The 15,144-nt window shown below is 37.2% G+C and overlaps 1 protein-coding gene across 1 annotated transcript; it reads left to right on the top strand.

Annotated features, from left to right (window-relative positions):
• The first annotated feature begins 4,231 nt into the window (after positions 1–4,231).
• Positions 4,232–5,652, top strand: LOC133867005 (protein PLANT CADMIUM RESISTANCE 7). The gene is made up of 4 exons (XM_062303679.1): positions 4,232–4,391; positions 4,756–4,827; positions 4,943–5,152; positions 5,319–5,652. The coding sequence occupies exons 1-4, from the start codon at positions 4,298–4,300 to the stop codon at positions 5,393–5,395; spliced, it is 453 nt and encodes a 150-aa protein (XP_062159663.1). The 5' UTR covers positions 4,232–4,297; the 3' UTR covers positions 5,396–5,652.
• The last annotated feature ends 9,492 nt before the right edge of the window (positions 5,653–15,144 follow it).

Here is a 15,144-nt window from a genome sequence, read left to right as displayed (position 1 = left end):
GCCACCATTGGCTATTACCGAGCTACCCTGGACCATCACTAAGCCCCCCTCGGACTACCACCAAGCCACCCTGAACCATCATCGAACCACCCTTGGACCATCACCGAGCTAACCCCGAACCACTGCCGAGCTACCTTGGACCATCGCCGAGCCACCCTCCAACCACCACCGAGTCACCCCTAGACCACTGTCAAGCTACCATGGACCATCCCCGAATCACCCTTGGACCATTACTACTAACCCACCCTCGGACCACCATCGAGCCATTCTAAGAGCACCGTTGAGCCACACTAGACTATCACCGAGCCACCCTTGGACCACCATTGTGCCATCATCGGACCACCACCGAGCCACCCTCGGACCACCATTGAGTCACCGTAAACCATCACTGAGCCAACCCTGGACCACCATCGAGCCATTCCCGGACCACCACCGAGCCACCCTAGACCACCGTCGAGCCATCCAAGACCATCACCGAGCCACCCTCAGACCACCATTAAGCCACCCTTGGACTACCACCAAGTCACCCCTGGACCACCACCAAGCCACCCTAGACCAAGTCAAGCCACCCTGGATCATAACTGAGCCACCTCCGAACCATCATTGAGCCACCCTCGTACAACTACTGACCACCCACATACCACCACCGAGCACCCCAAGACCACCGCCGAGCCACATTGGACCATCATTGAGCCACCCTCAAACTACCATCGAGCCACCCATGGACCACAGCCGAGCCTTCCCAAACTACCGCCGAACCACCACTGAGCTATCATTGGATGACCACCAAGACACTCTTGGACTACCCTCGAACCACCACCAAGCAATTATTTTATATTAATATTTTTATATTGTGAATAAAAATTAATTTTTATAAGTTAATATGATTAAATAAAATATAAAAAATATCTGTGACTTTCCTTACACGCCAAACGTCGTAAAATGTTTTTTATGAAAAATATTTTTCTAAAAATTAATTTCTCTAAAAATATTTTAGCCGAATCAAACTGCAGATAAAAATGAAAAAAGTTGTAGTTTACGTATAAATGTAATCCCAACGAACCGCCAAGATTAATGGGTTGACTAATAATTCCTACAGAACATGCTTGGCAATTTTCAGCAGGCTGACATTCTACAGCACATGCAGGCCATTTCCAACAGGCTAGCTAACGTGCATTTTGCAAATTAATTAGCAATTTCCCGGTTTTAGCTGGAGAGATCGATCTTCTTTGAAATTCAATCATTTGACTAATATATTAAAAAAAAAAATTGACTAATATAAAAATTAAAAATAAAAAATAAAAAAAATCCACATCCAAGCTAGTTGATACTTCTCTGTGAACATCACATTTGAGCTGCAATGGACTCAAAGTTACCCCATCGATCTTAAAATGTAACGTAGATGAAACAATGAAATTTATGAAGATAAATTTACGTCTTTCTAATAGCTTAAACTCTAATACCATGTTAAATTATCGCTTATTCTAAAAGTTTAAATTGATAGGAAAAAGAAAATTTGATCATTTAATCAATGCTTTAATACTTCGTATAGGCTTAAACTCATTTTTAATAGGTGAGACCCGACATATAAAATATTTAATTGAAATGTGAGATAAATGATCGAAGAAGACATTATCCGAATTCAAGACTTCTGCTTTGATACCAAGTTAAATCATATTTATCTATCACAAAAACTTAAACCGATAAAAAAGAGGTAAATTTAATGGTTTAATAAAGACTTTAATAATATTAATGTCCATGAATATTAACAAATTAAAACCAGAGAAGTTGTGCAACTGGATATTACAATAAAGTACAAGTTGATATTTTTAAAATCCTGGGAAGATTATTTTAGAGTAACGCAAAATGCGAAGAATTAACTAATAACGTAGTCAAATATATATTGAGAAAGCTAGTGGGTTATTTTTGTTGTAGCTAACGGGGTGACAGCTACATACGTACAAAGATTCTAGCAATTGATTCAAGAGCAGAAAGGAATTACATAAAAATAAATAAATAATTATGGGTGAAAATTCAAGTTATTCTTATATATATATATATATATATACATGTGAGGATATATATTCAACTAAAAAAGAAACGAGGTGAATCAAAGTGAAATTTTACCTTAATTAGCTCCTAAAGAGAGCTGTTTGAGGATGTAATTAGGCTGAGATTACCCTTGGACACACACGCAGATACGGAGAGAGAAAAATAATAATAATAATAATAATAATAATAATAATTAATAATTTATCCAGCCTTGCATTTTCGAGAAGTCCATTAACACTACTTTAATAATTAAAGAAACTTAAGTGATCGAGTAAACCACCTAAGAATTATTTACATCCCTAACCAGAACTGTTCAATGTGTTCATACACTAACCTCTGACAAAGTCAAGGTCAACCTATGGAGCTTTGCTGCTTAATAACTGAACCCATAATTAATTAATTAATTAAAGAATATACTGGATGGGTTGAGTACCCAAATTAATTGAGGATAAGACAAATGAATGTGCGGATTATTCTTGTATAATTTTTTTTTCTCTTGAGGAAATACATTATACGGAGTTTCAGTTAGTCATGAATGGTATACATTGCTTCCACTAATCGCTTTATAATTAGATTAATTAGAATTTCAAGGCTACTTTTGAAAAGCTGATTTGATAAATGCATCGATCGACCTTCAACAAGGTTGATCGATCTCAGCTTCTTTAGGCCCTCGAATAGGCTTATTATAATAAGTTGATTAATAGCTAGCCCTTGCAAAGACTTGAAATTTATTATAAACAATGACCAATAATGAAAGGAGGAAGCTGGGAAGCCAACAATCTACTCTTATTGAATTGCTCTAGGAGAATATAATTTGAGGTGAAAAAAAAATAAAATGGAAAAAATAAGACCAAGACCCGTACCCACCTGCCAGTATGACCTGGATTAATGGGATATATAATGGAGACCAAATAGGCCAGAACATAAATTTCATATAAATTAGTTCGTAAATTTTTTTTAAAAAGGCGCATATCATTTTTAGAGATTCATTCGAAAGAAATTTATGTCGGCATTGCGATATATATATATATATATATATATATATATATATATATATATAGGCTTGTAATGAGGACACCTTTTTGAGTAATCAGTTTGTTATTATGGCGAGTCCTTTTTAATGTTTAAGTCGCTATCATTTTCAAATTTTAAGAAATTTGTGCGCTGAGCAACCCCTTTGTGAACTCGACAACCTTACGTCAAACCAAACTCAAGCTTAGATTTTAAAGCTAGCTACATATTATGAATACGTAACGATTTAAGAAAAAATGTTAGTTATGTTTGTGCTATTATTTTAAAAGAATTAGTTAATATAATTAAGGCTTTGTTTGACAAAACATTGTGCAATGCAGAACAGGATAGTGGGTACGTTGTTGATTTTAGAATTAGTAAAAAATGATAGATATAATATAAAGTAAAAAAAAGTTTAAATAGAAAAGTGAAAAAATTTTGTATTCTAGTGGATTGTTTTTTTTATTTGAATAGTAAAAAAAGTTATTGATGTGACATAAAAAGTGAAAAAAGTTGGAATGTTTTGATGTTGATTGTTATTGGAAAATGTAAAAATAAAGTGAGAAATTTTTATGTTGTTTGCCAAACAAGGCCTAAAAGTATTTTTAGAATTTCTAATAAAGCATACTTTCACCTAATAACTAAGCAATATAAAATTTAACACTTATGGCTATTTTTATAAACCACATGGCCATGCTATGTGGGCCACTCCTCATCTTTCGAATTTGGGATTGTGGTATTACATAATATATGATAATTCGTGTTTGAATGTTGGGTACAAATTATATGGAGGTATGGACATAAAATTATATATATAGGGCAACCCTAATTCAATCTATTTAATTAAATAGGTTAAATTTCTTTATCCTAATTAACCCGTTAATTTTGTGTTTGTTTGTGTCCGATTCGCAATTTTTATAAAAAATTACGACCTCCAGTAATACATAAAATAAATTAAAAAAAAAACATTTATTAATTAATCCAACTCTTGCATTTTTGAAATATATTACTTTCATACAAAATCTGGGCAAGTGCATAAACCTCCTTCAGATGAACTACGAACTTACACCACGACTTAACCACTAAGCGTATACCACCCTCGATCTGAACAAAGTCAAGGTCAACCTATAAGGAGCTTTGCTATATATATATATATATATACTTAAGAACTGAATCCACCATACAGTGCTAAAACGTGCTCTCTATTACATACACATTTTCTTCCCACCTAACAATGTCAGCTCCTCAAGGACCACCTTCATACGCTTCTCAACCCACCGGAAAATGGTCCACCGGCCTCTTTGATTGCTTTGAAGATTTCTCCAATTGTAAGCCCTTCAATTCTAATATAATCCTACTTTTCTTCTTGTTTTAATTGTAGAAATTAAATAGTATGATCTTGTTTTTGGATTATTTCTATACTGGTGCAACATGCATAACCTGAAACTGATCCAACGGGTTAATTGGTTCGAGTACGTAGCCTTGGTGTACGTCTCATGAAGCATTCAGTCTGTGGTTCGACTCCATTGACTGTAAATAATTCATGGGGCCATGTCCGCGTATAAAAGTCCGAGCTTTGCACGGTGTCTCGACGATGCCCGGAATAGTCCAGTTATTAAAAATATAAAAATGCATAACCTGGAATTCGTCTCAATTGAAAAATATATGTGATCATCTTTTGTTATTGTGAAGGTTGTATTACCTGCTGTTGTCCCTGCGTCACCTTTGGTCGCACTGCTGAGATCGTGGACAGAGGTCAAACATGTGAGTAAATATATATATATATACATACTACGTACAAAGATGAAGGGATTATATATATGGGGTTTGAGTTAGAAGTTGATGAATGTGACTGAATAACTTGTGTTAATTTTTGCAGCTTGTCTTTGCGGAGGGGTAAGCTATTACGCCCTTTGCCATTTAGGTTGTGCATGTTTGTACACATGCACATACCGAACCAAACTGAGAGCCTTGTATTCGTTGCCCGAAGATCCGTGCGGGGATTGCTGTGTCCATTTTTGGTGCACTGCTTGCGCGCTTTGTCAAGAGTACCGCGAGCTCAACAACCGTGGATTGGATCCTAGAATAGGTCTATTTTTTTCTTCTCATTTTGTTTTTATTATATGAATATTAACGTACAGTAACACATGTTATAATCTGATTGTTATTTTTGCACAATTACATGTATTTAACAATAATTCTCCACTTTTTGTTCTAACTCTTTTTTCTTTTTTTTGACATTGGATGTGATACAGGTTGGATAGCCAATGCTCAGAAAATGAATGTTGGAACCACAACGCCTCCATTTGTTGCACCTGGCATGACTCGCTAAGGCTTCGATCTATATATTGCGGTTCTTCATTCATCGATGCTTGTTTTCAATCTGTCGCTAGTTGCTCTTCTTCTTTTTCTTTTCTTTTAGTGTACGTAAAACGGCGTGTGTTTGGTTTGTGGTTTTGTATGCTATTAATTAAAAGAATAAATGTTTATTATTGCCATTGAATGGGTAATGGTGTTAAACGGAGGATTTTTCTTTTTTGTTATTTTGACACTACCAGTAATAGTATGGTTAACTATCTTGTGGATCGAGTACAACTTATTTGGATTAATCTATGTTTATGTTTCTGTATTTTATTACGTAAATCTACACTTGTCATTCTTGGATGAACCAGCACACTAGATTTCTGCGTTAGCACCGGTTGTCAGATTAGGATCCCTTACAATTTTTAAAAAATTGTTGATTTTCAAATTATGCAATTTAGGCCGTTTTCAGGTATCAAAACGTTTAAAAAATACCATGCACATATTAAAAATGCGGCATGCTACATCTCAAAATTGAGTATATTTCATTAAGTTTTTGCTCTTTATGTTGTAAAAAAGTTTCGTGCAAAAAACTGTTGATTTTTCACTACAAAAAAACATGGGAATACTAACGTGTAAAATTCTACACGTGAGTGACTACAGTAATGATATAATTATTTGCCGCGTTACTGAAATCTATAGTAACGTGTAAAATTTATTTCGTAACTTCATTGTAACGTGAAACATTTTATGTGTTACTGAACAATAACGCAAATATATACGCATTACTATACACTAATGTGGCAAATTTACGCGTTACTCTAGAGTATCGTGAAAATTAACCCATTAGTTAATATATGACCTACTAACATCATATTGTGCACGCTACTCAATATATAGTAACGTGCATATATATCACGTTACAATTATAGTAACGTGTAGTTTTATCACGTTACTATCTTTGCCACGTGTTAAAATTGAATATTTATATGCATATAAACCCTAAACCTCCCTAATTATGCATATATACATATATACCCTACATAATCGTAATATTGTATATATATATATTATTCATATGTATTTAGTGTTCGAGTTGGTAAATTAAAAGTATATGTTTAAGCCTTTTTATAATTTTAACTATTTGTTATCTCATATTTATATTTTGCGATTAATATATTTCCATTGATTATCAACAAGCATAATCATTAAAAATGAAAACACTGATTACAATAACAAAATACAATCAACCTTTGTCATATATACAATCATTTAGTCTCCACTCAAAAAATAAAACTATTGTTTTTTTTTTTTTAAATATATATATAACTATTCTGGACTGGCGGTTTGGTCATGACTATCTACATCAGTAGCTGTCATCTGACTCGTACTAGCAGCACCATGGTCTGGAACCGTATCAAGCTAAACCGTAGCACCTACGAATGATAAAAGAAAAAAAAAAAAAAAAAAAAAAAAAAAAAAAAAAAGAAGTTAACAAACAATATGATATAATACCCACAGAAGATCTCACAAGCTGGTGAGGTGCATCACCTATGACAGGCGGGAGGGTATCCTGAGAAGATGCAGCCGTCAAGGTATTGTGTCTTAAATGAGACAGTAACTCAGCCTCGTGGTTCACCAACAAAACAGCGAGCCGTTCCTCTGCGGCCTTGCGCTCTGTCTCTAAAACTGACTGAATCTCAACTGTGTGCCTTTCCCGTTCAGCCTGAACAGCAACATGAATCTCAGCTGCACACACTCTCCGTTCAGCCTCAATTATTAAAGCGCAAGCTTAATTGATTTCTTCTTGCGATGGCTGGGTGGAGTTCCTAGGACTCTGAGATTGTCCTTGTGTGGGGGTATAGAATGTTTGCGTCATCCCCAAGACAGGCCTAACATTTTTCCCAACCTCTCTAACCCTGCTCGAGTACTCGAGCTTATTCCCAAAACTGATGGCATACGCATCGCGCAGAAGCCAGTGCATCGTCCCTTCAATGACAGTATCCGATGTGGCAGGGTCATTGGGGATTAGATGCTTCATTCTTTGCTGTATTAAATTCGTGACGTCATAAAAATGTCAATTGTAAATAAATAATTAATAAACAAAAGAACATTTTACATACACATCTCTCTCGCATTACTTCGTTTGGATAGGTTCCATCCTATTTTTTTTTTTGTGTGTGCTTTAACAAAAAACTTTGCACAGGTCGGAGGAGTGCCGCCGGACTTTTGTGACTGCCAAGAAAAAAATATACCATTAATTAGTTATTGATATATATACATAAATTAAATTTGGTTTACATACATCATTGTGTGACACTCTAGCAAAGCTCTTGGTGCCACAACAATGCGGTGTATCGTTTCGACGTCGCAAACCCTTGATATGAGCGGAGTACTTCTACACAATTAACATTTCCAATATGTTAGTTATATGATATGCACAACAACATGAAATTAGGAAAAGTACAGAAAATAGTAATAAAGTACTCGATTATAACCCACGCACTTGCCACGCCTCGTCACACGATCTGGCCAATAACTTTGTCACGTCTTGGGGGTCCCACCCCATGAAAGGCTCATCCCTTATTCTGGCCCGTACTATCTCGGGCATTTCGCCCAGTTGAATTTCAAGATTTTTCTTTTTTTGGCATCTCCAAGTCCGCATCTTTTGGCTAATGTTCTTGAAACTTCATTTTTTACTTTATCAGGATCAAATCAAGGTTGGATGTAGAACTCTGTCTGCACAATATAAAATTTGACATATTAAATTCTAGAAATATTAAAAAAAAAATATACAAAAACAAAAACAAAAGCAAAAAAAGGAAAAAAGAAACAAACAAATAAATATAGATTAATAATGTGTTACGGATACGACATACCATCAACGCCTCCCATAGATGTTGCCTCCTAATAGGGTCTACATTCCCCCATTCGTCCCGCATATGGACGAATGAGCCGGTCCTAATTAACTTGCCACAATTTCGTCTGAATTTTCCGGCGCTGTAACGCCCTGCCTTTTATATATTTAGAAAGCAAATAAAATAGTATTGTAGTAATATTTAGCTTCCGGTTATCTATATATATATATATATATATAGTGTACTGTTACTTTTTAGAATGTCACTTTTATGATTCTAGAAGGCCCAGTTCTTGACCAATGGAAAGAAAAAGAGTCTAAAAGCTTATTTGTCCTTTCTATACTAAAGTTTCTAGAGAGTACTCAGAACACATAAGTTGTCCCTCCTTTTTTATTCTTTTGTATTAGACCGAGTAATATATATATAAATGTACTCATTTGACCTTCCAGTTATGTCATTTTTTAATTCAAATGGAATGCTTTTTTTAAAAAAAAAACAAGGATGATAAAGTTCGATGAGCCTTACTTTTCCACAAAAGGCACCTTAAGGGAAGAGGTTTGCTCAAGGCTTATAAAGCCCACAACCCAAGTATACCTTGGCAATGTGAGACTTTTAACACGTCCCCTCACGTGTAGGGCTATTGTCTAAACACGTGTACAACGGGAGGAAAGGCCCAACATTGTCCAAGGCCTTAAAGCTCTGATACCATGATAGAAAACAAAGAGAAGACAAAAAACAAAGAAGAACACAAGTAAACTCAAGAGCTACATCTTTACTGATTCTCAATACACACTTCAGTTACAAGAGTGAATAATATATAGGGCTGTAAAGGGAAGCATATCCCATAAAACATGGAATGAAATATGCTGGAAACATGGAGTGCGTGAATCAAGGGAGTTGGGCTACTGTCAAGCATGGAGCTGTTGTCTTCTGTTAGCTTGGAACATGGGTTAGAGCTGCTCAGCTTGAGACGGTCTAGGCTGCGTGTAGAGTGGAATGAATCTTGGATTGAAGGGTTGCTGTAGGCTATGTTGTAGGCTTATTTCATGCCTGTCTTGAGAGTCCTTTGCAGATGATATTTTATCCTCTAACACTCTCCCGCAAACTGATGGGAGGAACTTCCAGGAGTTTGTCTTCTTCGGATTATAATCATCATTTTTTTTTTTAACTCGGGTCTGCAAATTACTGTACCTCAAAAGCCAAAGCTAGACCAATTATGGGCCAAGATGATAGCTAAATATGAGCTAAAAGAAAAGAGCCAACAAAAGGCTTAAAATGAGCTTGGGCTTTAGACATTACTTCAAGCGAGAAATTTGCGTAAAAAAAAAAAAACAATCAAAGAGCTTAAATGGGCTTGGATTTTAGACATTACCTAAAGCAAGAAATTGAGCCAACAATAGGCCAAAAGAGCCAACAAATTTCGTAAATGGGCTTGGGTTTTTAAACTGTACCTCAAAGTCATAATTATGGCCATCAATGGGCCAAGGAAATAGCCTCCAAATGGCTTAAAAGGGCTTGGGCCTTTGAACATTTGCCTCAAGCTATAAATTAGGCCAACAATGGGCCAAAAGGAAGATAGGCTTAGGTTTTGAACATTACCACAAAGCCAAAAATAGAAAAGAAAGGCCTGAGCATTTTAACGGTACCATAAGGCTAAAGATTGGGCCAACTATGGGCGAAAAGGGCTTAGGTTTTTTAACATTACCTTAAGCAAAAAATTTGGGCCAATTATGGGCCAAAGAAGGATTTTTCTCCTCAAACACTAGACGTGTTCATGTAGACACGTTATAATCGCATTTATCTCATCAGCAACAAGGATGAATCTAGAAAGAAGGCCTCAACCATGTAATTTACTGACAACATTATAGAAGGCACAAGACATGAAGAGTATCACGTGGAGACACTTTGTCCTAGCCTCCTAGGGGAACATCTCACTAGCTTCAAGAAGGCCACTTTTGAGAAGATTGGACTCCATATGTGAACCATCCTGAACCACTGGTTCTTTGAAGTCTTCTCTCACCCATGTGAAAATAAGAGAGAAGAGAAGAATGTTGAGAGGATATAAGAATAAAAATGAGAGATATGTGGGCAGAGCATTTTGGGAAGCACTGGGAAAGGTCTGTGTGTTGGTTTTCGGTGAGAAGCAGTGGCTAAAGAAGAATCAAAACACTAGAAGTGTAAAATGAAGACAAAGAAGAGGGATGAAAAGAGCTAGAGAAGCTGAATAGCATAGATGTATGATTTGAGTTTTCTCTGGAATTGGAGTTGGCTATTTTGTGTGTTGGGTGCAGAGGAAGAAGAGGCCGTTGAAGTTGGAATTGTGGTGTTTGAAGAAATGCTTCAAAGAGACGTGGAGTGGGATGAGAGGCAGGCCTTATTTTTTTCTTTTCTTTTTTTGTTGAGCATTGGTTGGGGCAGAATTGTCTTCGGAGTTGAGACGACTGTGGGACTAAGACTCGGAATGGCTATGGGTGGCTATGGGTGTTGATTAGAAGGGGACACATCAGGAGACATGCTTTGATACCAGTGAAAATAAAGACAAGGAGATGGAAGCTTGTAAAGGAATAAGAATAGAACACGAGCTTGCTGAGACGGACAGCGACAAGACTGGGGCAAAAAGAAGATGTGATGGGAGTGGCTTAAGACCAGCTTGGCACATGGTGCAATCTTCTGCAACAGCTAGTGACTTTTGAAGTGTGCAAGTATACTGTTGAAGAAGGCTTTTGAAGTCTTCCACTTGCAGCAGAGAGGAAGAGGGTGACTTGGCTGCGGGACATGTTGGGCTCAGGGGCTGTGGCTAAAGTATTTGACAGAAAGACGCAAAGAAGCTGCAGGAAGAGAAAGAAGACAACGTTGGTCGATTTTGAATGCTCTGATACCATGATAAAGTTCGATAAGCCTTACTCTTCCATAGAATGCACCTTAAGGGAAGAGGTTTGCTCAAGGCTTATAAAGCCCACAACCCAAGTATACCTTGGCAATGTGGGACTCTTAACAAAGGAAAGAGAAGGGGGACTTACAGAGGTGGGCATGAGAGAGAAAGGAGGTGTTCTAGATGTTTCCTTTTGTAACACAGCCTCCAATCTCGACGTATACTAACTGAAAGCTACTACAGAGAAGAAGGAAATGCTTGCATCTACAACTATGGAGAATAGGTATGGCAAAAAAAGACAGGTATAACTACTAAAGTTTGGTTCTTAACCATTTTGGGTTGTGTTTTCTTGATTCTGATTGGCGGGAAATGGAGATTATTTTACTGGTTTTTCTTGCACTATGAGGGATGATTTGCAGATAGCTTCTGCACTAGACTAGGAAAATTACTGAAAGACAAGTTTGGGGAAGTTTTGATTTCTAATGGTGCAAAACAACGGCGTGAGATCCACTATTTATAGAATCATGAACAGTCCGATCAAATCCAGGTGTTTTAGATCGAGGGTTGAAAATATCAGGTTTGTACGGACTATCGGCGGCTGCGGTAAAACATTCGGTCTGCAACTAAGTGTTATTCAGAACATCTAACTTCATCCTTTTCCTCATTCATAAGACCTGGGCCGGTTCTTGCTAAGATGGAGGTGGACTGTGATTTTTGTTTTAAACGTTGGGCTATAATTTTCTTTTTACGTGGGCTGTAATTTTTCTTTGTTTTAGGCGTGGGCTGTAATTAAAAAGGGAAGTGAATATAAGTTTTAGGAACCCACGTATGCTATTATATTTTTATAAAAACTAGTTCTTCCCCTTTTTTTTTAAGCCTTTTTATTTAGGAGCTAATTGTATCTCTACATAAATTAGAATCATCAATGGAGATGATGATTTGCTAAAAATCATTAATAATTAAATTACCCAATATATATATATGTTATTATTATTTTCTAGGCGTTATACTTGGTTAAATTAGAAGTCAATATTTATTTTCAGTATGAATTATTGAATTGCAGCACTATCTTCTTTCCTGGTGGGATCTCCCAATACAAAGCCGGGTTTGTAACTATTTTGTATTGATTGTCCCCATCGGAATTTGTGTCTAACACATGCAAATTATTTGTTAGCGATATAAATTTCAACTATATATACGTATAAAAATATTTAATATATTAAATATATGCATGCAGGCCCTGCAAACCCTCTGAACCACGCGGCGGCACCCCAACATCTAGATGCTGTGTCTCAGCACCACTAACGTCCGGCAGAACCACGTCCGGCAGAATTACATAGACAATTAATGACTTCCTTGCATATATAGATTTGTCCAGGTGGCCTAGCAGGGGTGTGAAGGCATACCCTGTCTATATACATTCAACAAGGTCTAGATGGTTGAAAAAAGGCAAGAAATTTTGTTATATATATAGGGCACAGGCGATACTTGCCAATGGATCATTCTTGGAGGTGCAACAAGAGAGCATTTGACGGCACTCAAGAACGAGAATGTGCGCCTGACGTGCAAAGTGGTGATGACATCCTGGGACAGTTGGAGGGGATGGTATTTGGAGATGAGAGCGCACAAGATAAAAGAAAAGAAGCTGAAGAAGGGACAATTAGCAGAAGCTGCAACTGACGATGTCGTGTGGAAAAAGAAAAGTGTTTTCTTCCGATTGTCATACTGGAAAGATAATTTATTGTAGCACAACCTTGATGTCATGCACATAGAGAAAAATGTGATGGACAACATACTTGGCACAATTCTCAACATCAAAGGGAAAACGAAGGATGACCTCGCAGCCCACCAAGACTTGCAAGAATAGGTTTGAGGCCTGAGTTGCATCCGTTCACCAGCGATGATGGTAAAACCAATATGCTCGTGGCTTGCCACACAATGTCTAATGAAGAGAAAACAAATTTTCTAAAAGTGATTCGAAATCTAAGGGTGCCCGACGGATATGAATCTAATGTTTCTCGATGTGTATGCCTTAAGGAACGTACGATATTAGGCTTGAAGAGCCATGATAGCCACGTAATAATGCAACAGCTTCTCCCTATTGCATTGCGCCGGTCACTGCCAGATAACGCGGTTAGATCTCTTGTTGAGATGTCTGCATTCTTCAGGGGCCTATGCTCAACAAATTTAACACAACATGGACCGACTAGAGGATGACATATGTGCCACTTTGTGCGAGATGGAACAAATATTCGCCCCCAATTTTTTTACCAGCATGGTTCATTTGGTCATTCACCATGTTTGTGAGGGCAGACTAGGGGGCCTCGTACAGTATAGGTGGATGTATTCGGTGGAGAGGTAAAATATTGATTCTGTATATTCATTATTTTAATTAGTATGTGTTTTTTATTTATCACAATGACAAATTGGCCGTGATTGACTGATTTTAAAATGTAGGAGCCTCGGGGTGTTCAAGTCTAGTGTGCGCAATAAAACGGCTCCTGAGGGCTGCATTGCAGAAGGCTACTTAGCAACCGAGTTGGTGACATTCTGCTCGAGGTATCTGGAAAACGCACCAACCTTCCACAACAGACCCCAACGAAATCCTGATGGTCTGAAGGGGGCAGGAACACGAGTCAGCCTCAACCGTACTTAGTTGAGCCCAATTCACCGATATATTACGTTCAACTCTGACTAGTTTCTTCAAGACGTAAGCTAAAAGAAGTTCTAGCATATGTTATATTCTATAATGTTGCAGCCTGGAATGACGAATAATAGATAATGAATTTAAATTATAAATTGTAGGATGTACATGGATATGCTTAGGCGATCATACGATAGAAGCCGAACTATGGACGATCAGTTGGAAGCCCAACATCATCAGCATTTCTTCAGTTGGTACTGTGACTACGTAAGAATAATGTGATGTTTAGCTATTACATGTTTAACGTTTGGCTTACCATTTTACGTAATATTGCTCGCAGGTCGATCAATTGGACAATCAACATCGGACGGAGATAAGTGACAAGCTAGTTATGCATTGTAGGGGCCCAAAGGAGACAACAGTTAGGTACAACAGATACGTGGTTAACGGCAAACTGTTTTGGACTGTTGCACATGGTGCGGGTAAGAGGACTTAGAATAGTGGCGTGTGTGTGCTGGCCGTTGATGGCTTAAAGTACTAAGGAAAGTTAACAGATATAATCGAGGTCGAGTACTAAAATCGGACTAAGTACGTCATGTTCAAGTGTGATTGGGCAGACACCACAAGGGACAGAGGGTACAAGGTGGACGAGTATGGCATGGTACTAGTACTTGTCAACTTCAATTGCCTTATCCATAAGGGAGACCGGGAGACTAATGTCCCGTATGTGCTAACTTCACAAGTTGATCAAGTATTTTACGTCAAAGATGAAAGGAACCCAGGCTGGGCTTGTGTTGTGCAAACTAAACCTAGGAACGTCTACGACGTTGGTCAGGGTGATGGATCTCTTGATGCATCTGACAACTACCATGAGTGTGAGCCGTTCCTAATAACCAGAATTAATGATAATGATCCTAGTGATGATTTTGACCACATCCGACCAAACTCAGATCCAATCTTAGTGTAAATGATTCGATAAAACTTGACTGGTTTTCTCTTATTTATTTCTACATTAATTGGCAATTGTTAACGAATTGGTGAATCATTAATAATACATGTGGTAATAATTAATGTGTGCATTAGGTAAGCGATAAAGTTATCGCATTGTCAATCAATTAAAATCAATTCATGTTTGTGTGCATTATGTATAAATATATAATATTAATTTGGGTGCATTGTGTATTTCGTAAGTTAACCTAGCACTTGACAGATATTCCATACCTCGTTTGAATGTTAGATCGTCTGCTTGTAGCAATTCAGGTAATAATTAATTACGTTGATGATGTCATTTGTTTGCCACATTGTAACTTACATATACACACACGGGCTGCCACTAATTCATGCATGACCATTGCACGTTCTCCAATTTAATCATAGTTTTGCATTGATTATTAATTAGCATTAAT

Source organism: Alnus glutinosa, chromosome 4, assembly GCF_958979055.1.
Source record: "Alnus glutinosa chromosome 4, dhAlnGlut1.1, whole genome shotgun sequence".
Classification (NCBI taxonomy): Eukaryota; Viridiplantae; Streptophyta; class Magnoliopsida; order Fagales; family Betulaceae; genus Alnus; species Alnus glutinosa.
Note: the sequence above shows the minus strand (reverse complement) of the source record. Positions and strands in the feature narration are given on the sequence as shown.

Excerpts from the sequence above, each read along its gene's own strand:
- LOC133867005 (XM_062303679.1), top strand. The coding sequence starts at position 4,298 with ATGTCAGCTCCTCAAGGACCACCTTCATACGCTTCTCAACCCACCGGA. Across the intron at positions 4,392-4,755 it reads CTTTGAAGATTTCTCCAATT|GTTGTATTACCTGCTGTTGT; the intron begins GTAAGCCCTTCA and ends GTTATTGTGAAG. Across the intron at positions 4,828-4,942 it reads CGTGGACAGAGGTCAAACAT|CTTGTCTTTGCGGAGGGGTA; the intron begins GTGAGTAAATAT and ends TAATTTTTGCAG.